General features: G+C 26.8%; 2 protein-coding genes across 6 annotated transcripts; one reads left to right on the top strand and one right to left on the bottom strand.

Moving 5' to 3' along the window:
- Positions 1-230: 230 nt before the first annotated feature.
- On the bottom strand, positions 231-9116 carry LOC130672523 (F-box only protein 28). 5 transcript variants are annotated; one of them, XM_057477180.1, is made up of 6 exons: positions 8713-9116; positions 7126-7351; positions 6799-7047; positions 6286-6478; positions 4816-5186; positions 231-3354 (listed from the first exon to the last, which is right to left on the bottom strand). In XM_057477180.1, exons 2-6 carry the CDS (start codon positions 7327-7329, stop codon positions 2965-2967), a joined length of 1407 nt encoding a protein of 468 aa, XP_057333163.1. In that variant the 5' UTR covers positions 7330-7351; positions 8713-9116; the 3' UTR covers positions 231-2964. The 5 variants fall into 5 exon arrangements, with proteins under 5 accessions (XP_057333163.1, XP_057333164.1, XP_057333168.1 ...); XM_057477181.1 differs by having other exon boundaries at positions 7126-7347; XM_057477185.1 differs by having other exon boundaries at positions 4828-5186; positions 8713-9115.
- Positions 9117-13612: 4496 nt separating this feature from the next.
- Positions 13613-23758, top strand: LOC130672524 (carbonic anhydrase 2-like). Its single transcript, XM_057477186.1, has 6 exons — positions 13613-13780; positions 19424-19468; positions 19572-19733; positions 21312-21559; positions 21620-21853; positions 23095-23758. Exons 1-6 carry the CDS (start codon positions 13741-13743, stop codon positions 23317-23319), a joined length of 954 nt encoding a protein of 317 aa, XP_057333169.1. The 5' UTR covers positions 13613-13740; the 3' UTR covers positions 23320-23758.
- Positions 23759-23814: the final 56 nt, after the last annotated feature.

Below are 23814 nucleotides of genomic sequence, written 5' to 3'. Positions count from 1 at the left end.
TATTATTATTATTATTTTTTTTATTTTTATTATTATTATATTTTTATATATCCATTAATATTTATCCTGTCTCATGATTTTATTTTATCTTTTTCGTTTGTTGTATCACTAGGGGACGGATTTTATTTATCATTAAAATTAATAAATAAATTATTAACTTTTTTAAATTAATCAGTTATGAAAATTTTAAATCAAAGTTAGTAGCCGCCCCCCATCGCTATTGATTTGATAAAAAAAAAAAAATTTAATTAATTTTTATTTTAAATTGATTCCAAAAATTTTCAGAGTGCATTAGAAAATTCTCAAGCTCTAGTTAAATATAACAATTGGCGCCAAAATATTCAAATTTAAAAACTAAATATAAATTTCAAAAAATATTTTTTTTATTTCTCACTAGAAAAAATTGAAATATTAAAAATAGCTCACGAATAATTTAAAATATTGTCACCTGTTCGAAATTTAATTTAAAAAAATCAAACTAAGGACGACAATTTCTCTTAATTTCTACGATTTATATTTTTTTTTTAACAGTCAAACAAAAAATTTAAAATTTTCGCGCCATTTGTATATTTTACTAAAGCCATAATCTAGAATATTTCCAAATGCACCCCATGAAAGGTCACTTTTTTTTTCAAAATATAATTTGTTAATTTTTTTTTTGTAATCTTATGACGTCCAAATTAAATTTATCAATATATATATTTATATGTATATATTTGTTTCCCGTGCATTCAATCTCTTTCATTCCTATATATCTATATATATATATATATATATATATATATATATATATATATATATATATATATAGATTTTTTCTTTCTTTAATCAATATATATATTTGTTTATATTTATTAATCAATATTAATTAATATCAATACTACACTGTGAAAAATCGGGAGTGAATGCGAATTTTATTTCAATGCGAACTCACTCCGTTACTCGGAGTTCCGGAGTTTAAAAAAAAATCAATCCGCGTAAGGAGTGAATAGGGATTTTTTTATGGCCGGAGGGATTTCGGAGTGACGCGGATTTTATTTAAATCTGCATTCACTCCGGTCCGGAGTTTTAATACTTAAATAAATTTATATTTAATAGAAACAGCTGTTAATTAGAAAAATAATTATTTAAATAAATAATTCATTCAGATATTAATAATTAAACTTAAAATATTATCTTTTTAATTTATAAAATGTTTTAGTAACTCACTAAATTATAATTTCATATATATAATACATAGTGAAAATATTAAATTATTGGATAGCTATAGTGACATAGTTTTCATGGGAATATTTTATATTTCGGTGCTATATGAAATGTTATCTCGTGGTATGGTTGATGTAAGTCATTCGACAGTTTGTGACTCAGTGGAATTATATTTGTTAAAGTTTTATTATCAGCTGCTTATAATTTTTAAAAATCATTTCGCGTTAATATATGGAAAGGGAGCTCGTAATTATTTCCGTGCTCAATATAAATGTCTAAATATCAAAGACCCAAGCTCACTATGTATTAGTAATTTTTTTTATAATTAATATTTTCTGAAACTCCCCTTCGGAGTGAAATTCACTCCGCGGGAATTAAATAAATAAAAAGTCACCCACTCCGCAAATTTTTTTACAGTGTATTGATAATAAATTTGATGGATTTTTAAAATTAAAACTAAAATGCCTTAAGCACATACGTCACATCTCCATTCAAATATATATATATAATATAGATTTAAACTATATATTTTTTATTTATTTTTTTTTATTTGTATTAAAGTAAATATTTATTATTGATATCAATTAAATATATATTTAAGTATGAGTATAATAATAATCATGAATAGTTCATATATTATTATCAACTACACTTTATCTATTTTTTATTTGTTCTACTGTTTCATTTATTTATTTATTATTATTTCATTAGTTGTAAATAATTATATCAGTAAGTGGTCGTTAATTGATAGTTTATTTCGATCAGTGAGATAATTTAATCATTTTTTTTTTTTTACAATTTCATCAATTCGCATCAAATTTACAATTATACAATTTGCAATCTTAATTGCGACGTTTTTTTTTTTATACAATCGTGATGTTTTTTTTTCTACAATTAAAACAATTTATTGATGATTTACAATTCAGCTAAAATAAAATAATTCACCTCCTCACTGACACGAAAATTCGTACAGAAGATGATTAAGAAATAACAAAATATAAGGAATTATATTAAAAAAGAAAAAAAAAATTATAACAGATAAAATTTATATTTTATTACTCCGTTATAATTTTTCTTAATATTAATTCGGATTTATAATTTTTAATTTATTTAGCTACGGCAAGTTCTCCGCACGGATATTGTCCTCAGTGTCACAAAGTAAACACATTAAATTAAGTTATCGTAATAATAATAATAATTAACTAAATTTTTATTTATAAGAAGTTTATTTATTTAGTTAAATTTTTTAGAAACTTTTTTTAAATTTCGTGATAATTTTTTTCTATTCAACTAAACGATATTTTATTTTTAAAAATAAATCCTTGATATTGTGATTTATTTTATTTACATATTAATATAAATTAAATTTACATGACTTTAAATTATAATCATACAAAATTTTAATTTAAATAATTAATTTTTTTTAATTATAGAAAAAATTTTTAAAAAATGTCTCGTCTCATTAGTTTTCTAAATCAGAACTAATTAAATTTCCCCCAATTACAATTAATAATAATTATCCATAAAAATGAAAGCGAAAAAAAAAAGTAATTAAAATTCATTACTAAATAAAATAAACTTCTTAAATAAATTTTAAAAAAATGAACACTTACGACAATCCTGCAAGAAATAAAACGTATAAAATTAATAAATTAATAATAATAAAGATCAATTAATATTCCATTGGAAATAAATTATATAATCAATCAAAACTATTATTATTAATTACATAATTTTGTACCATTTTGTTTTATTTTTTTAAATTTTCGAACGTTTTGCTTGACGCGACTTGACAGTACGCCGTGATTTTTTATTTCCATCAGACGTAATGTCATCGACGGAAATTTTTCGTTTTGTGGGAACAGAAAGTGGTGCTTTTGGTGGTGCCATTACTGATGACTGTGATGTCGACTGCTGCTGCTGGGATGATAATTGATCTTGAGTTGACTCAGTAGGACTATCAAAAGCAATAGGAATGAAATTAAGTGGTTCAGCAAATGATTCTGCCAATACGCTGGCCGATTGATTGGCTAGTGCTTGCAAATCTTCAGCGGGCATCGGCATCGACTGACCGCATCCATTGCAAACAGGTATTGCTGGTGATTTTGATCGCCAGTACTGCAATTCTGTCTTGCATTTATTTAGTTCCTAAAAAAAAAAAATAATTATTAATAAATAAATAATAGGGTGCGCGATTAGTTCGAACTTACGAATTATTTGTATAAAATCGAATCGAATTATTCGTATACGGAAAAAAAATTGTGGCTCTTCTAATCACGATACGTAGTAAAACATTGTAGTCGCGAGTACTCCAATTTGTAGTGAAGGATACTACAGATACAAATACTACTGACTTTACTACACGTGTGGTTGAGGTTTCAAGTTGGAGTTGATATTTCTACTCCAACTTGTAGTAACCTCAACTACAGCTGCTATTGTTGTAGCGACTACAATTTTTTTTTCCATGTAAGTTTTCAAATTATTCGTAAATTTAAAAATATAATTATTCAAAAATTTTATTTTGAACGACTTGAAATTGTAACATTTCGATGCTCTAATTAGCAAATTGTCTAACTCCATTTCAGAAATCTTCCATTTATGCGAAAAAAAAGTAATTTGAAAATTTTTTTATCTAAAAATCAATTTCATATCTAGTATATGTATATTTTTGTCCAGGTTACTTGAATAATATTTTTAACTTCTCGCTACGAAAATTTCAAATTTTCAAAAAAAGGGAAGTTATTAGTTTCGGTCCGATTTTCGAAAATCGAGTTTTCATCAGATGTCGACATTTTGAGGTCCTAGGAAGTTATTCTGAGTATTTTCGGATGGACGTCCGTCTGTATGTGTGTGTGTAAACTTTTTTTGTCTGACAATACCTTAGGAACGAATCAACCGATTGAGAAGACTAGACTTGAAATTAATTAGATTTTGAAGTCGATCGTTCATGTAGTTTACAAGTTATATGAAAAATGATTTTTTTTTAGGTTTTTTACGTATAACTCATAAACCTCTTGCCCGATTCGCCTAAAAATGTAATAAGTCTAAGTCTTGGTGAATCGGTTCATTCATTTCAAAGATATCGTCGGTCAAAAATTATTTTTTTTCAATGAAAAGTGTGTTTTGTCGGCCCAACAGTTTTTTGAGCTCAGAGAGTTCGAAAACAGCGGGAAGTTTTGAGGCTGGTCCGCAGGGTCAGACATTTTTCATATTTTTTCTGACTGTTACTATCTAAATATTGCACAGAATTACCTACTAAAAAATATTAAATTAGAGAATCGCTAATTAAAACGTTGATTTTTTTAAAATAATTCAGAGATTTTTGTCAGTTTTTCTCTTCATTAAATAAAAATTAAAAAGTTGAAAGCCGATCAGAATTTTCTCGATTCAAATCAAGTAAACTGACAAGTTGAAAATAAATTAAAAAGTTACGAATTATTCGATTCGAGTTTCTAATCGAATAGTTACATTCGATTTATTTGATTCGAACACGACTCGCACACCCCCAAGAATAAAATTAATTTAATATTTATTTAAAAAAGTTCAAATATTACTTAGGAACTAAATTAAAGATGCATCAGATCTAGACATCAATGCATCCAATAGTACCTTAGTAAATACCTGTAGCAGAGTGCTGAACTTTCTCGATGTTTCTTCATTTTTTTTATCATTATCATCAAGACGATTTGCGTATTCGAGAATTTGTTTCTGCTGTTCGGCAATTTTAGCTTTGCAAGACTTGAGGTCACGTCGCATCAACAACAGCTGGCTGTTGTATCTTTTCATTCCTTGTTTTATTTTACGTATGCGTTTTCTGAGTACCATATTTGATTGGGGCGGCATATTTATCTCCAGTAATTCGGGCTCGTCGTGTAATGAAGGCCGGGATGAACATTCTATGCTACTGCTACTGCAATCGCTGCTTTCAGCCATTGGTAGAGTATCCAGACAGAGGAATGGTTTGCTTACGCTACTTGACGCTGTAAATAATTAATTAAATAATTGATTAATTATATATAATATATAATTAATACTGTTAAGCTTGAGGGAACGGTAGCTTTCTTTTTAAAGAGCTGAGAAAAATGAAACGAAATTGCGTTAAAGTTTATACTTATGGCGTTTCCGTTACACTTTCCAGGTGAATAAAAAGAGATACTTGCGGTTGGACTCAGAAAATTTGTTAAGAATTTTTTTTATCATAAATGTATTTTATTGTAAATATTTTTTATTCGAAATGAATAGAAATTTTATGGGTTCGTGGTATGAACAGAAGAAAAAAATTTAAATACATAATTTATTTTTGAAAAAAGAATAAAATAAAATGTTTGTGGATACGGTAGCGGTTTTGTGATAAATAGAGATGATAATAATAACAAGCAACCTGCCCAAATATCACTAGTAAATTTATAAAATACACAGAAAAAAAGGATTTCTTGCTGCAACAAAATTTTAATTTGCACCAAGAAATTTTATGCATTATCAATTAAATACAAAAATTGTCTTGCGGCGAGAAAAGATTTTTTTGGTCAAGAAATAATTCCTTGCACCGAGCAATTTTTTCTAGTTCTAAATAAATTTTTGTTTTCAATTCACAATGCAAAAAATTTATTGGGGTAAGTAAAAATTTTCTTTAAGCGAGTAAAGATTTTTTGTGTCAGTGAATCCTTTTTTTTTCTATGCACACGTTTTTGGCTTTGAGAAGTTTCCTAAATCCAAAAGGGAGTAGAAAAATCTGTCATTTTGGAATAAGTAACGCTATATAAATAATATAGCTATATATTCAGTGACATTCAGTCATATTTAGTGACAGAATAATTAAAGTATTAATTTATCTAAAGAAAATAAATACGATCGTCTTTTTTCTCGCGTAATTTGAATGTAATTCGAATGATATAGATAAATGTATTATTCTCAATACTTGGCAATTGAAAAGAGTTTAAAGTATGAAAAGGCACAAATTCAAGTCCAGACCTATTTCATGATACCAATTTCAATAAAATTAACTAATGCTATCATATAGATATGCCGGGAACAAAATTTTCCTTATCCTCTTAATAATATTGATAATAGTTTACATACTTGAAAATGTGCTAGCAATGTCAAGAAAATCACCAAAGCATGCAATTTCTGGCAGAGTTGGCTCAATGTGCTCTTTGAAAAATTCCATAGCCATTGTACTCAAATCAAATAATTCATCAGTAACTTTGTATGGCTTTACAAGTTTTGGAGTTACTTTGATGTAGTGTAAAACACGATTAACTTCATCTAGAATCTGTTGAAAAAAAAAATTTTAATCTAAATAAAAATTTTTGGAGTTAAATTTGAAAAATTTTAATTATTGGAAAAAAAGTCTGGTCAAATTAAATATAAAAAAATTGAAGTCAAAAAAAAAATAATAATAATAAAAACTGAATTAAAATTAAAGTCAACGTCGATTGAAGTCAAAATAAAAATATTTGAGTAAAAAAAAAAGTAAATAAAAATTGAATGAAAATAAAAATATCTGGATTAATTTAAAATAAATATTAGTTAATAAAAAATAAAAAAATAAAATAAAACATTCGGTAAAGATAAAGAGAAAATAATAATTACCAAACCAGGAAAAAAGCAGCAATGTTTACGTTCAATGTGTTTGCCAAACGTCATTTGTAACAAAGTAAGCCGCATGTGAACAGTTTCAATAATATCTGATTCACAGGACAGCGGATGGTTGCGACGAGCAGATTCACGTCTCGGCATCTTTGCTTTTATTCCATGAAAACGACTCAGCATTTGTGCTTGAACTCGTTGGAACGATGAGCTCAATATCGAGCCGCACGTCGAATTCATTTGGTGGCATACCTAGACAACCGCTCGTATCAATTCCTTATGACTCCAATAGTTACTTTATTTTTAAAAAATAAAAACAACAAAACTAACCGGACGCATGTTCGCGACTGTGTGGTAGTCCAAGTAGCTGGTGATTTTTTCAAAAATCTCCGGCGGCAGGTCCAGAATATTAAGACTGCGTCTAGGTGCTGGTTCAGGCGAGGAACGAGCACTAGCATGCTGTCCATGTTTCCGTCCAGATTCATTGCCATCGACTTTGCTTCCCATGTTACTAGACTGTCGAGTGGACACCATCTTGACTCCTCTTCCCGTCTACCTAAAAAATAAATAAATAAACCACCAGCCGACGTAATGAAACTCTCCAGTAAGCAATTAAAAGTCTTTGTAACAGAACATCAATATTATTATTAACAGTTTAATGAGCAAATTTAAAGCCTAATAACTACCGTTTAAAATTTCCCTTAACTTTATCAACAAATTACTAAACATCAGTCCAATAGCAAAGCCCTTTAATTAACTCAATAGAATATCCGAGCATGTAATCAAAGACTTAAAACACCAGCACTTGGATATTAAAAAAAGTAACTGAAAAAAAACCTCTGATGGAATCGATCTCTCTTGCACTATTAGCAAAACTAAAATATATCCTCTTCTCTCTTTGGTGTCGTGCTGTAGCTATTCAACAACAATCCAACTGTTATTTCTCAAACGCAATCAACCTCAAATACACACGAGCACACACGAATTGAAAGAGCTTTTACATTCAGCTCCCTTTCGGTACTAAAAGAAAAACTCATTCCCTCTCTCTCTCTCCAGTTACTTTTCCTCTACTCTCTTCTTCTCTCATATATTTTTTCTCTCTTCTCTATTCCTATTACTTTACTACTAAACTCACTACTCTGTACTCTCTTTCACTCATTTTTTTCCCTCTCCTTTATCCCCTCAGTAGTCACCAACCCCCTGCACTCTGCATTCCCTCCTGCCGTCCCTTCTATTCCATGATCCCGACACCGAGTTTCTAAATGCCAACAGATTCACGTATTTTATTTTATTTATTTATTTAATCCCGCTCAATATTTTACCATAAATCCCATCAATTAAATCAATTATTCAAGTAAATAAATAAATAAATAAATAAACAAAATAAATTTTACTCCAAGTTCACACGTTTTCTGATTTAAAAAAAAAAACCATAGCGCATTTTTTTTTTATATAAAAAATATCAATTAGTAATTAATATTTGGGTTAAAAAAAAATTATTGCGTAGGTTAGTATTTTAAAGCGACGTTTTAACGTCAATTTAATACCCTGACGTTTTTAAATTTAAATTAAAATTTTTTTTTTTTAATTATCAGATAAATTTCCAGTTTATTTTTGTGTGCGCAATTAATTAATGAATTAATTAATTATTAATTAATTAAAAATGATTAATCTATAAAATTAAGCCGCACCCGATTAAAATAAATTCTTGAGAGCGTTTTTATTTAAAAGGCAAATAAATAATTCCTGTAAAAAATAATTTTTGTGAGTAATTAGACGTCAGTTTAAAAATATGATTACAGAATAATGTTTTTTTTTTAAGGATAAGTGTAAGTAATTATGTATAAATGTATGTACGTCATGGAATTGTTTAAAATGGAGAGATATTAAGTGATGGATGACAACAAAGAAACTTACGTGATTTTATTTAATTAAAATAACACTGGACACTGGTTATTTTAATGTTTATTTAATTAACGACATGGATACGGGCTACTGGAGATATTTAAATAATTATTTATGTAAATATAAATATTTTTTTCGCTCGAATGACGGGATATTTATTTTTTTATTTTGTGCAACGACTGTGCGTTGAGCAAACGGTTTTATGGATGTAGCTGTGTTTTGTCACTATTATTTTATTACACTGAAGTATTTTATCACTTGTGTGTGTTGGTAATGTAAGACTAGTGATCAGTGTATTATATATTTACGTATTGTTCATCAACACAAAACACTGCTAAGTATCCACGGAAAATATAACTACGGACTAGTTGGGACATGGGACTAGTCCATTTCCTTTTCACTACGTTATTTATTTTTTATCTTTCTCTAGTTGTTTGTCTATCTCACTTGTGGGTGATACATGTGGCGCTAGTTACTATGCGTGGAGTTTATTGGCAAAAAATTTTCCCTCTAAAATATTGTCGGTAATGCAGACTGGGGTGGGGGTGGAAATTTTAAGAGAGGGGAGAGATAATTGATAATGAAGATACCGAGAGATAAGTGTCGTTTGTCATGACTCTTTTTTTTTATTTTTGTTATTTGAATTTTGAATTTTTCGCGGGAATCTGATCTGACCAGTATCTCGAGTAGCACAGAGGCAACTTTAAGATGTCTTTTAAAAAGATGAGACAGATTTTATTTTGTCTCAAAGGCAAGTTTTCGAAAATAAATACCCAAGTAGCACATTTGCTTTTTGACATCTAGGGTAGAGGTACCATTTGTGGCCACTGCTCCATTTTTGGACATTTAATACTTTATTTTAATTAATGATAAAGTGGAAAATAAAATTTTCATTTTAATAGTGGGATAGAAGTATCTAGACATATTTAAAAACTGATTATGTTATTGGGTCTTTTACAGATTATTTTATTTGAATTTTTTAAGTGTCCAAAACTGGCCCTAAAGTGGCCAAAAACGGTACCTCTACCCTATAAGATATAAGGGTCAGTTTTTCAAATCGAGTTTATTTTTATCCGGGTTTTAATTATCATTGCTGATATATCCTATATATTATTAATATATGAATATACTAGCAATATTAATTAAAACCCGGATAAAAATAAAATCGGTTTGAAAACCTGGCCCTAAGTTTTTAGGCTGTTTTTTACGAGTGTGAATGTAGCAGACATCAAAGAAACTTTAAATTATAAATAAACAGAGTAAATAATTTAAAAAAAAAAATTTTAAAAAATGCACTTATTAATTTAAAAATTTTTTAAATGCGCATTTTTTAAAATTTAATTTTATTAATTACTTACTCTATTTATTATTAATTTTAAATTTGTCTGATGTCCGCTGCATTTACACTCATTATTTTTTGACATATCGATAAGGCACCAACATGTTGATAAAACGATCAGAAATTTATGTCACCAGAAAATATTTACTTTAAGACTTAACACAAGTGACGACAAAAGTGACATTACAAATAGTGGTAGAATAAGTCATCTAAATGACTTTTTAATTGGCATAAGACAAGAGAAACAACACAAATTTTCTCTGTCTCCGGAACCAACATTTCCATGTCTTATTTATACCAAAAAAGGTGACTGAAACAAAAAAAATTTTTCTTGTCTTTTTAAAAGACATCTCTTTGTGTGTTACTTGAGTAAGACGTACGGATGTTGGTCCCGGGAGTCATAGAAAATTTTAGCTCTTTTTCTCATTTTAAAAAAGTCATTCAATTAATAAGTTGTTCGGATGACTTACTTGTTAACTATTTGTAATGTTCTTTGTGTCATCACTTGTATTCAGTCTTGTAAGCAGACATTTTTTCGGTGACATAAATTTTTGATTGTTTTGACAACACTTTGGTGCCTTATCAACAGGTCAAAAAACAGCCGCAAAACTCTTATCTTATAGATGTCACAAAGTTAAGTGTGCAACTTTGGATTTAATATTGAGAGGCTAAATCGGAGGCTTGTTTATTTTTAATTTTAAATTGAAGGTAATTTTCTTTATATATTTTTTTAATTATAATTAAAATTAGATAATTGATCTAATGGATTATCCGTCATAAGCCTGGTCTACACGGAAAGATTGGAACCCGACTGGTTACTGTTCTGCACCTGACTCACTAAAATGCTGGAAAAAAATACTCGATTGTGGTGCAGAACAATAACCAGTCGGGTTCCAATCTTTCCGTGTAGGAGACGTAGGGGAAATTTTTCTAGGAATTTCAGTTTTCCCATTACCGTGTGTTTAGTTTTGGTCTCGACTACCCGTTATAAGCCTTTTTTATTTTATACGATTTTAAATGTCATATTTACGTTTTGTTACATACGCGACTATCCCAATTTTACTGCTGCTTATCGCGCTAAAATAAACACTTATCTTTTTACACTAATAATAATTACAATGCAAAAAATTATAATGATAACGGTATTAATTACAGTAATAATAATAACAATTATTTTGTTGAGGAACTTAATGCTCAATAAAACTTTTCAATTGTAACAGAAGCTTCGAATGTCATTCATCATTACAATTATGAACAATAAATTATATTTTACTCATTGATGATTAAATTATTCTCCGCGAAGAGATAGTAAATTTTCATCATTGATTTTGATATTTTTTCCTACTCTTAGTTTATAATTTTGACAATTTTTACGGAGGCTTATAACGGACTTTCCGGTACGAAACTCCTTAGAGTGATTAAGTGGGGGAAGTTTTTTGGACTCAGTAACTCCCGATTAAGGGGAAGAGTTTTATTACGAGCAGGCTTATAACGAGTAGTCGACTGTAAATATATATATTTTTTCTACATAGCTAAGGAATAATTTTGATGAGGAAAAATTTTTATAATTTAAGTTTTTAATCCAAGTGACTCAGACTTCGTCATATATTTAAAAAAAAATTTATGAATATCTAAATATTTATCGATATCATTTTTTATGCCACCACAATATCATTTCTAAATTTATTCCCGTGTATCCTTATCATTAATTTGAATGACAATTTATCATTTTTTACAAATTAACTTTTTTTTTAAATTAATTTATAAGTTTGTTTACCAAAATGAGAGACTAAATTTTTTTCATCAATTTCTTTTTTACTCCAAGTCCAAAAATAAAATAACAAATTTCAAAATTTTAATTTTTCTTCTTTTGACAAAAAAAAAATATTTTAACATAAAAATTAATGAAAAAAAAAATAGACTAAGGTAAAAGCCCCTATACCCGCTCATTTTTTATTGGAGTGAGATTAAATCACTCTATATAAATTAATAAATAAAATGAAAAACCATATTTTTTTTTATAGTTATTTTTTGAAGTTTCGAGTATTAGAATAAAATTTAAATTTGAAGAATAATCTTGATAATTAATTATTATTAATTTTTTAAATAAGGTCCTTGAGTGTACCCATAGTCGCTCACTAAAAGTTGTCATGTACCATTACTCGACCAACACATGGCCCTATAGTCGCTCAAAGACAATATCAATTAAACTATGATAAGTTTATTGATTTGGACAAATAATTTATAAATTATACTACTTTATTCTTTCATAATATAAAATTTCATGAATTTTAAAAATATATTTAATAAGATATAGTTATAACAATTCGAAAAAAATTTGACGTACCCTAAATTTAATCTAACGAATGAACGTTAAAGTAAAAAATGCCCGGCTATACGCGATTTTGAAAACAGTCATTTAATTTAAATTTATAATCTATTATAAAACCATTTGATACATCATATTTTAATATATTTAGATTCACAAATAATTATTTATCAATAATAACATTTTTAGTTGTAATTTTTTTTTATAAAAATTATAAAAATCGCGTTAAACACCCGTGTAAAAAAAATTTGTTCCAAAAAGATTCCAAAAAAGTTCCGCATGTGGAACTTCTAAGCATGAGACAGATTAGAACTTCGAATGGAACTTTTTTGAAACGTTAGTAATTTTGATGGTAAAAAGAAAGTTTTTATGATCAAATTTAGAGTCAAAAAAGGACGTTCTTGGAACTTTTTTGGAATTTTATACAGATATTCCAAAAAAGTTCCAGAATTACCACTTTTGACTTTTTTATGAACTAAAAAAAGTATCCAAAATCACTACTTTTGCATCTTTTGTAGACTAAAGACGTTCCAAAAACATGTCAAAATAGTTCAAAAATCACTACTTTTGAATTTTTTATAGAACAAAAAAAAACATCCATAAAAAATTCCAAAAAAATTCCAAGAACGTCCTTTTTTGACTTTAAAATTGCTCATAAAAACTTTTTTTTTACCATCAAAATTACTAACGTTCCAAAAAAGTTCCATTCGAAGTTCTAATCTGTCTCATTTTTTAGAAGTTCCACATGCGGAACTTTTTTGGAATTTTTTTTACACGGGCAGTTAAAGTGAGCGACTAATGGTACTGAGCTGGTATAGGGGGCTTTTACCTTAATATTTAAAAAAATCTTTACTTTTAATACGATTTTGTAAAAAAGTAAAAGTTCCCTCAATAATAATAATAATTTATAAACGTATCAATAAAAATAAAATGACTTCACTCCATAATAATAAAAACCTCATATAATTAAATGAGCGTGATTATTTAAATAAAATCTTAGATTATATTATGAATAAAAAATCATTTCATTTTATTTCACCCTCCGACATTAATCAGACACATCAATCACCCCCACAATTAAATACAGTTATAATTTTTATTATTAACTAAAAAAAATCCCATTGGTCTACAACATTCTTTCCTTCATCAGTTATGACTTGTGTGTTATGATGTTTGGTCCCCTCATCGTTTTTATGTTATCCCTACACTACACTTCTGACGGTAGAGTATTGTATTGCACATAATACCCGTTTCTTTACTCGTGTTTGTGCTATCGCGAGTTGACGGACGATATAATAGCTAACGCGAACTCAACAGTTCGAACTCAACTCCGGTGATTCGAAGGTGCGACGACGTTTAAATTTCGTGTAAAATGGATTTTAAAATTATTTTCATCACTTTTTTATTTATTTGTAAGTTTGAATTTTTTTTTACTTATAATTTTCATCGATAAAAATAAATTATGAATTTTTTATTTGAAATTTAAAAATTAATTTCGGATCAAAGGATAAAAAACATTTAATTAAATTTATTTACAAGTGCGATAATTATATTTAAGATAATTAATAGTTACAGACATTAAATTACATGTTTCTAAACAGTAAGACAGTAAAATTATTTTTAATTGTCCATTAAAAACGTCCTTACATTGCTAATAAAATATTTTATCTATTTTTTAAATCCGTATCTTCTGTTTGCAATTAGATTTTTTTTAAATATGCGGCCTTATAATTAAAAAAAAAATAATCAAAAATTTTGGGACTTAAACGTCAACATAAAAAACTTTTTTAATTCAAATTACAGACATAAATTTTGTTTTAAATTTATCTGACCAATTATTTCATTAAATTTGCATCTGAAAAAAAAAATTTCTGAAACCTGTCAATTGAATAAATTTATAAAAAAAATTTAATGAATGAATAATTAACAAGTAAATGAGTAAAATTTTTTTTCAAAAAAAATATACTAATTATAATTTATTTGTTTTAAAAATTCAATACCGCGAACTTTGAAAAAGTCATTTTACTTAAAAACAAATTTATTTTCATATTCATATTAAAATTTTTTATTGTTAAAAAATAAAAAAAAAATCTTTTCATTTAAAAAAAAAAATTTGAAAGAATGCACCTGCATATAAAATAAACTCTACCTGGAAGAACGGTCACATCTCAAAGAAAAATTTTCTGCAAAAGTAGAATAAGAAAAAAAAAAAAAATTTAGCTGTCAGAAGATAAATGGTCTAGTAAAATCTTCTCACAAAATCCGAAAAAAAAAACATAACAGGAAATTTTTTCACAATCGAACAAAAAACAAAGTTAGCCATTGACCGTTAGCTTTATCTGTTACAAGTAAAGAAAGTCACGTAGTATTAGCATTAATTTATTCATATATATTTTAATAATATAATCTATAATACACTTCGTGCATCGGTCATCCTAATATATTTTTTATACTTCCGGTAGCGTCACGACATGATGCATGTAAAGTAGTAAAAAAAAAAATTAAACAAAGTAGGAAAGAAAGAAATAACAATGCGCGATTTAAAAAAACCCGTGATACAAAAAAAAATATTTATTCAAATTAATCATCACCACATTATGACATAACTTTAGTTTTTTTTTGCTCCTTAGTTTCATTTATTGATAGGAAATAATAATTAACTGCTGTTATTATAAATCTGACAGATTGATGATTGTAATTATTTATTAAGTTCATTTGAGGCTGTTTCCTTTTACCATAAATGCTTACATGCATTTTTAAACATGTTTAAAATTTTTTTTTTTATTTGATATCATGTACGCATACATGTTAAGAATATAAATTAATCTACGAGTAAATTCGCGGTAATGATTCTGAGAAATAAATAAAATTTAATACAGTAATGATTTGACTTTAAATAAATACTGAGAATTAATTAATCATTTCATTAATTAATTAAAGGGACCGTCAATTAAAAAAAAAAAAAATTTACTTTGTCTAGAAAATTTATCTTGAGGTTAAAAGGAACTGATTGATTTTTTTTTTAATTCCCGGATTATAAAAAAAATTTAATGATAAAATATTTAAATGCGATGTTGCGGTAAAATTATATATATGTACATATATATATATTATTTTATTTTATCTTACTCACAACCTTTGATACAATTAATAATATGTTAGAACAATAAAATCAGTTATATAAAAGATCATACGTTTACATATGTAATTTGATATATAAAGCTTTTAAAATATATCAGATTATAGTATATTTTACAATGTAAATTTTTTATACAGTAGTTACATTACATGACATAAATTTAAACTCATTCGTTATTTATTTTAAAAATTTTTAAACGACAAATTGTGTTTATTAAATTATGATATATTAGACCGATTCAAAAAAATTGACTATTTTTTTTGTCAAGGACACACTCAAAAATATCGGGATAAAAGAAGAAGCCTGTTAAAATTTGAGCCCTTAATATTAATATTTACTCCCTGGTTGCGATTTTCTATTTCCCATTTAAATAACGGGAAAAAAAAGTTTTAAGTTTGGAATTTTATAGCTTGGTAATGACCTATTGTAGAAATAAGCCCAGGATACATTTTTGTAGGAAATTTAACGCTCTACAAAAAAGGTATCTTATGATTTTTTGATAAATCCTCCGGTTCAAAAGTTGTTTGAGCTTGAAGCCAAATTTATAGTAAATTTTGAGATCTTTTTACTTTTCCGGTGAAACTATCAGACTTATCACAAAATGTCATAGGACCTTTCAGTAGACAATTTTATTTCTTACAAGTTATCTAGGATAAAATTTTTCAAAATTCCGCATTGGTTTCGAGTTATTACCAATTTAATGTAAAGCTCTTAAAAAAAATAGTGTTCGGATCGATTTGAAGATCTTGATGTTAAAATGGTAATAACTAGAAAACAATGCAGAATTTTGAAAAACTTTATCGAAGATAACTTGTAGGAAATAAAATTGTCTACAAAAAAGGTCCTGTGACATTTTGTGATAAGTATGATATTTTCGCTGGGAAAGTAAAAAGATATCAAAATTTACTATAAATTTGACTTGAAGCTCAAATAACTTTTGAACAGATGGATTTATCAAAAATTCATAAGAGACCTTTTTTGTAGAGCGTTAAATTCCCTATAAAAATATATCCTGGGCTTATTTGTACAACAAGCCATTACCGAGGTATAAAATTCTGAGTTAAAAATTTTTTTTCCCTATAAATATATTTTTGATCACAAGATTTTTCATATAAAATTTTTCTTATCCATCAATTTCCTTTAAAAAAAAAAAAAGTTTAATAGATCAAAGGTCGAAGACCCAGTACCAATCACTTAATGTCTTCCTATATATATATTTAGTAAATATAGACATACAAATACATGAGTGATCAGGTACTAGTTCCTTGATAGGGTACTGGGTTATTACCTAATAGACGTCACACTTTTTTTTAGTTAAAAAAAAAAATTTACCGTAAGATACTTTCGGATCTCCATTAAAAGTTTTCACTCAAAACATTTACTCAGTATATTTTAATATATTTAACGTCTATTAAAACTCAGTTAATTTTTTATCTTTTTTTTTATTTCATCCATAAAATTGCAGTAAAATAAAAAAATTTGCCGTAACTTTTGACTCACATTTTGTTCTAGAACAAAAATAAAAAATTAATTACTCCTCATTATTATTATAATTAAAACAAAAATGAATCATATGAGCGCTATAATTAAAATTAACTATCGCAAGTTTATATAAACTGCAGTCGATCACTCATATCAATAATTGACAAGACGAATCTGTTTAATATCTCAAATAAACTCATCCTTATTTTTAGTTAATCATTTAATTATACATATTACAAATATATATAAATATATAACTTGCTAATTAAAATTAATATATAACATTACAAGTTTGTATTACGTAATTTTAGAATCGAATTTCCGAATCACATAACTATAACAATAATCTCCCACCTGTAGTATTTTAATATATATAATAATATGTTATATTTATATAATAATTGTGTAACAAAGATCCATCTAGATTTAAAAAAAAACACATATTTTTTTAACTTGTAATCAGTTTCCAATTACATCAAATAAATTTTATTTATAAATACACGTTTTCCTCATTATCCTTGATAATAATGGGACAGGATAACTCGTGACAATAAAATTTCATATTATTCTGGAGTCTTTTGCCAACTAGGTGAAGGATAATATCATCAATTGCTATATGAATACATATATAACGAAATTTTAAATAAATATTTATTTTAATTTTTAAATTTATCAATAAATACCCAAATAAATTTATGTAAATTAGTGATATTTTTTTTTAAATATGTTGAGTAAATAAATAAATTTATGCTGAAAAAAAATTACCGAGTAAACTCAAATTTTATGAGTGTCAATGTAGCAGACATCAGACAAATTTAAAGTTATTAATTAATAGACTTAATAATTAATTAAATAAAATTTTGAAAAAATGCGCATTTAAAAAATTTAAAAATCTATAAGTGCATTATTTTAAATATTTAAAAAAAAATTATTTACTATATTTATTGATAATTTTTAATTTCTCTGATGTCTACTCCATTCAAACTCGCAATGTAGCAGACATCGACAAATTTAAAATTATTAATTAATAGAGTGAATAATTAATAAAATAAATTTTTTAAAAAATGCGCATTTAAAAAATTTAAAAATCTAAAAGTGCATTTTTAAAAAAATTATTTACTATTTTTATTTATAATTTTAAATTTATCTGATGTCTGCTCCATTCAAACTCGCAATTTAGCAGACATCAGACAAATTTAAAATGATTAATTAATAGACAAAATAATTAATAAAATAAAATTTGAAAAAAATGCACATTTAAAAAATTTAAAAATCTCTGTGCATTTTTTAAAAATTATTTACTCTATTTATTTACATTTTTAAATTTGTCTGATGTCTGCTACATTACGAGCGTGAATATGATACTGAAGCTAGCAGACAATTAAAAATTTTTTGATTTTTTTTTTAACATTTAAATTTGAAAAAACAAAAAACTAAAAATATGCACATGTAGAAAATTTAAAAGACTACAAGTGCATTTCTTTAAAATATTTTTTTTTTATAATTTATATATTTTTTTTAAATCCAAAAATTATTAGACGTTGGCTAATTTCAGTATCATGTGTGAATGTAACAGACATCAGATAAATTTAAAATTATTAATTAATATACTGAATAATCAATAAAATAAAATTTAAAACAATGCGCATTTAAAAAATTTAGAAATGAATAAGTGCATTTTTTATAAATGTTAATTTTTTTTAAATTTACTCTATTTATTTATAATTTTAAATTTGTCTGATGTCTGCTACATTTACACTCATTAAAATTTTTTATAATTGTCATTACTTTAATTTCATAAAAAAAAAAAAAAAAAAAAAAAAAAAACAGAGGAAATGTCTGTTAACACATGATATATATATATATAAATATATCAAAGATTGTTGAAAATGATAACCAACGATAGATCGTTGGTTTAAAAACAATGAAAATCTTAACGGATCTTACGCAGCAAATAAATTCTCACGGTATTTAAATAAAAAAAATTTTTTTCATTTTACAATTTTTTTATTGGGATTGCAACATTTACGTTGACGTTAATAGTAAATATAAAATTTTTTAACTATATATATATATATATATATGTATATTAAATATAATGAGTATGATATCGTAATTTTATTTGAAGGTCGAGGACTTGAATGTAGACTTACTAATTGAGACTATGACGTTTTTGCGTACGTCCACCGTCTATATAAATATATAAAAATATATATGTACATTTTTATTATATATATTGTAAGAAGTTACTTTGTCATGAGTACTGTCATACTTCCGATGACAAATAAGACAGCTACTGAATTATTTATTTTATTTAATAACAATAAATATATCAAATAAATTAAGTTCATTTTTTTTATAATAAATATCTGAAATATCTTAGAAAAAAAAAATTATAAATAAATGAATGAAAAACACTTTTATTTTTTTTTAGATAAATCATCGGGGCATCACAACTTCAGTTACGATGGCATGCTTGGTACAGTAAAGTCATTGACTTTTGTTTACTTATGATAGGAATTATTTATATTTATAATTGCATGCAGAAATAATTCTCATATTTTTTCTTTATTTTTTTACAGGACCGCAATATTGGAACAAAGAATTTCAAACGTGTAAAGGAAAACATCAATCACCAATAAATATTGAAGACCATGATGTCGAGGACGTTAGATTTCCTTCTCTTAAATTTGTGGGCCTTCAAGAACCTCAAGAAACGACGCTTACTAATAATGGGCACACTGGTAATTTTTTTTTTTTTTTAGTTTAAAATTTATAGGATTTAAATAACCGCAGCCCTGTATGGGGATTATATTATTTAAATATTACGTGTTTATTTATCATTTAAAATTATCAAGTGCAGCTTTTCTTTGTAATGCGGGTTTAAGATAAACGTCAAAAGATTCAACTCTCAGTTATGTGAATTAAATATTTTATAGACTGGAAAAAAAAAAATTTAAGTTCTCTATAAAAAAATCCATGGAGAAACCCAGCTTAGATTTCTATATGACGTTTTTTATGGTTTCCCATAAAGTTTCCTACAGGAGTCCAGCATAAATTTCTATACCCTGTCCAAAAATTCCCATAGAATCCATTGAAATGGAGCAAAAATCGCACAGAATCCAAGTAGAATACAAGTCTGTTGGATTTTATGGGGTTTTTGACTCATTTGACTAGATTTTATGGAAATTTTTGGAGAGGGTATATAGATTCTTAGGTGGTTTCCCATAGGAATTGACACTATCCGAAATTCATATGAAAATCTAATATGGATTGCTATGGGGATTTTTACAATCATTTTCTATGGGAATTTGAACCATGCAAAAATCCATATGGGAATCTAGTTTAGATTCCTATGTGGGCATACCTGGTTCACCATGCATAGAAAATTTTTCCATAGAAATCCAGGTATCGAAGCTCCTTTACAGATTTCTAATATGGGAATCCAGATATCCAAGTTCTTACATGTATTTTTTGTATGGGAATCCAGGTACTCATACTTTCCTATAAAAATCCGTAATCTTCTGTTGATTCCCATGGATCTTTATATAAATCTATAGTTTTCCATATGGGTTTCCTATATAAGAATCCAAGTACCCATACTTGCCTATTTAAATCCGTACTTTCCTATGTTGACTCGATTACCTGACAATTGATCCGAGGACAGTTGATCCGCGACAATTGATTTGTGTATATGTGTGTGTGTGTAATTTTAAAAATATACACACACAAATAAAAAAAATTACAAAAAGTGTAAACAAAATAATTTAAAAAAAAAATTTGTTTTTAATAAATATATTGTCGCTAGGATCAATTGTCTACGAATGAATTGTCGCGGATCAATTGTCTTCGGATCAGCGGTCGTGCCACCGTTGATTCCCATGGATCTTTATATGAACCCATGTTTCCCATATGGATTGCCTATACGGAAATCCAGGTATCCACAATTTCTCATATGGGTACCTATAGAAATCTGTACTTTCCTATGTTGATTCTCATGGATTCTTAAATAAATCCATAGCTTCCCATATGGATTTTCTGTCAGGAATCCAGATATTAATAGTTTCCCATATAGAAATCCAAGTACCCATACTTTCCTATATAAATACGTACTTTTCTATGTAGATTTCCATAGATCATATAAATTCATAGTTTCCTATATAAATTTATATGGATTTCCATAAATCCTCCATGAATTGTATTGATATGGTTTCAAAAAAATAAATGATTTAAAATAAAAATTAACGAATGGTAGAGTAATTAAAATATCAATTAATAACCGATCGAAAGCAATCACTAATAATAAATTTATATATTTTTAGTAACAATTACATTCAAAGATCCGGAACGTGTAAGAATATATGGAGGTCCTTTGGATGCGTACCCCTACGTCTTCAAACAAATGCACTTTCACTGGGGTTCCGACGACAACGAGGGCTCCGAAGATCGTATAAATAATCGCGCATTCGCAATGGAACTCCACGCGGTCTTTTACAAAAAAACTTACGGATCAATGGAAGCCGCGATGCATTATTCCGATGGTCTCGCAGTTCTTGCTTATTTTGTGGAGGTAATTTTAAATTTAATTATTGCATACATTTATATACTTTATGGTACATCATTTTTTTAGGTCGACGAATTTAATGAAACATATGAACCTCTAGTGGCAGCACTTCCGATGATTGAAGAAGTTAACACAAATATAACACTAAATGCGCCAATAAATCCCGAAAAATTATTACTACCGGGTGAAATAATTGTCTCTAATTACTATACATATCATGGGTCTCTTACTACGCCGCCATGTTCAGAAGTTGTCATATGGATTGACTTCAAAGACTCATTCCGACTAACTCATGAGCAAGTGAGTCTCTTAATCTATTTTATAATTATTAATGAGTACAGTCGTCATTAATTATTTTAACGCAATCGGAGGAACCGGCTGTTACTTAAAAATATCTATAAAATTTTTCTTTACCAAAAAATTTTTGACATTTGAATTCTACGATTATTAATTTTTTACTTAAAATCAAATAATTTGAATTTTTTAAATTATTCATAAGTTTTCGAATCATTGGAAAATTTTTTAACAATTCGTAAATTTTCAAAATATTCGTAAGCTTGGTTCACGGGAAAAAAATAGGCGCTGCAACAGGACTTTTCCTGTGGAAACAATAGGATAAGGAACAAGTTTCATATACCAAATTTTTTTGTCAGTATAATAAAATTAAAAAATTTGAAAAAAAATTCAAATTTTAAAATTCAGATTTCTTTTCGAAATTTAGACTTTCTTTAAAAATTTGAATTTTGTTTGAAATTTGAATTCTTTCCCAAACTAATTTTTTTTTTTTCAAATTTTAGAATTTTATTATACTGACAAAAAAAATTGGAATATGAAACTCGTTCCTTATTTCATTGATTCCACAGGAAAAATTCTGTGGCTGCAACAGGATTTTGGGTGGCATGACCGTTGATCCGAAGACAATTGATCCGCGACAATCAATCTGCTACAATTGATCCGTGGACAATAGATCCTAGCGACAATTCATCCGTAGACAATTGATTGTCCACGGATCAATTGTCGCGGATCAATTGTCTTCGGATCAATTGTCAGGTAATCGGAATTTGTCCTGTTGCTCCCACAGGATGTGTCTTGTTGTTGTAACATGAAAATCCTGTTGCAGCGCCTATATTTTTTTTCCGTATTCGCGAGCTTCCGAATTATTCGTAAATTTTTTAATTATTTGAGTTTTTGAATTATTCATAAATTTTCGAATCATTGGTAAATTTTGTAAAATTATTCAAAACTACAAATATTTCAAAAATTTTCTTATACGGATTTAAAATTAAAATTGTGACATTTTTTATAATAATTCAAATTTTTGTCGGAGATTAATAGAACTCAGACACTACTCTACGAGATAATTACTTTTGGTTACTCCAAAAATCTAAGCTCTCCATTGAGTAAAAATTGAATATCTGAAAGCGGATCAGAATTTTTGGATTCGATTTGAAAACTCCTACTAAATATCATATTTATCATGACCCGCATTAAATAAATTAAATATTCTGTTAATTAATTAATTTATTTAATTTTTAAAATAGATCGAAGCGTTCAGAAACGTGAAGACTTTTGGCAAACAAAAACTAACTCATAACTTCCGGCCAGTCCAGTCTCTGGAGGGGAGAAAAATTTTCAACAATGTTGTGATAAGTGACCTGTATGATAATTCTGGGGAAACTAAACCAACTTCTTCGTTATCGATAACATTTTTTGCACTGCTATTAGCAATTCCACCAGAATTATGGTTTGCGTTCTTCGGTATTTGAATTAAGTGATTTTTTTTTAATTATTTATAATTTATAACAATTGAGGAAAGAGACCCAATGCTCAATTAACATTCAAATTCAAATGATCCTGAAGTTAGCAGCCATTTAAAAATTTTTGAGTTTTTGTTTCTCAACAAATCAATTGCAAAAAAATAAAATAAAAATATGCACATGGAGAAAATTTTGAAAACTACAGGTGCAATTTTTTCAAATATTTTTTTTTTTTATGGTTTATTGTCTAAAAAAAAATCCAAAAATTATTAGAGGTCAGTTAACTTCAGTATCAAAAGTTACTAGACAATCGAATATTTTCGGATTTTTTTTTCATCAATTAAATTAAAAAAAAAAAAAAAAAAAATATGCTCATGTAGAAAATTAAAAAAACTATAAGTGCATTTTTTTAAAGTATTTTTTTTTAATTTCTGGTTTTTAAAAAAGTCCAAAAATTATAAGACGTCAACTAACTTCAGTATCATCAAAATACCGGCTATTAAT

Source organism: Microplitis mediator, chromosome 7 (genome assembly GCF_029852145.1).
Source record: "Microplitis mediator isolate UGA2020A chromosome 7, iyMicMedi2.1, whole genome shotgun sequence".
Lineage (NCBI taxonomy): Eukaryota > Metazoa > Arthropoda > Insecta > Hymenoptera > Braconidae > Microplitis > Microplitis mediator.
This window is presented reverse-complemented; position numbering and strand designations above follow the sequence as displayed.

What these genes read in the sequence shown, in the direction of transcription:
- LOC130672524 (XM_057477186.1), top strand. Translation starts at nt 13,741, where the DNA reads ATGGATTTTAAAATTATTTTCATCACTTTTTTATTTATTT. An exon ending in CATCACTTTTTTATTTATTT is followed by an intron (nt 13,781 to 19,423) that starts GTAAGTTTGAAT and finishes ATTTTTTTTTAG; the next exon opens with ATAAATCATCGGGGCATCAC. An exon ending in TCCGACTAACTCATGAGCAA is followed by an intron (nt 21,854 to 23,094) that starts GTGAGTCTCTTA and finishes TTTTTAAAATAG; the next exon opens with ATCGAAGCGTTCAGAAACGT.
- LOC130672523 (XM_057477180.1), bottom strand. Translation starts at nt 7,329, where the DNA reads ATGGTGTCCACTCGACAGTCTAGTAACATGGGAAGCAAAGTCGATGGC. An exon ending in CAGTCGCGAACATGCGTCCG is followed by an intron (nt 7,048 to 7,125) that starts GTTAGTTTTGTT and finishes GCGGTTGTCTAG; the next exon opens with GTATGCCACCAAATGAATTC. An exon ending in CATTGCTAGCACATTTTCAA is followed by an intron (nt 5,187 to 6,285) that starts GTATGTAAACTA and finishes AATTATTTACAG; the next exon opens with CGTCAAGTAGCGTAAGCAAA.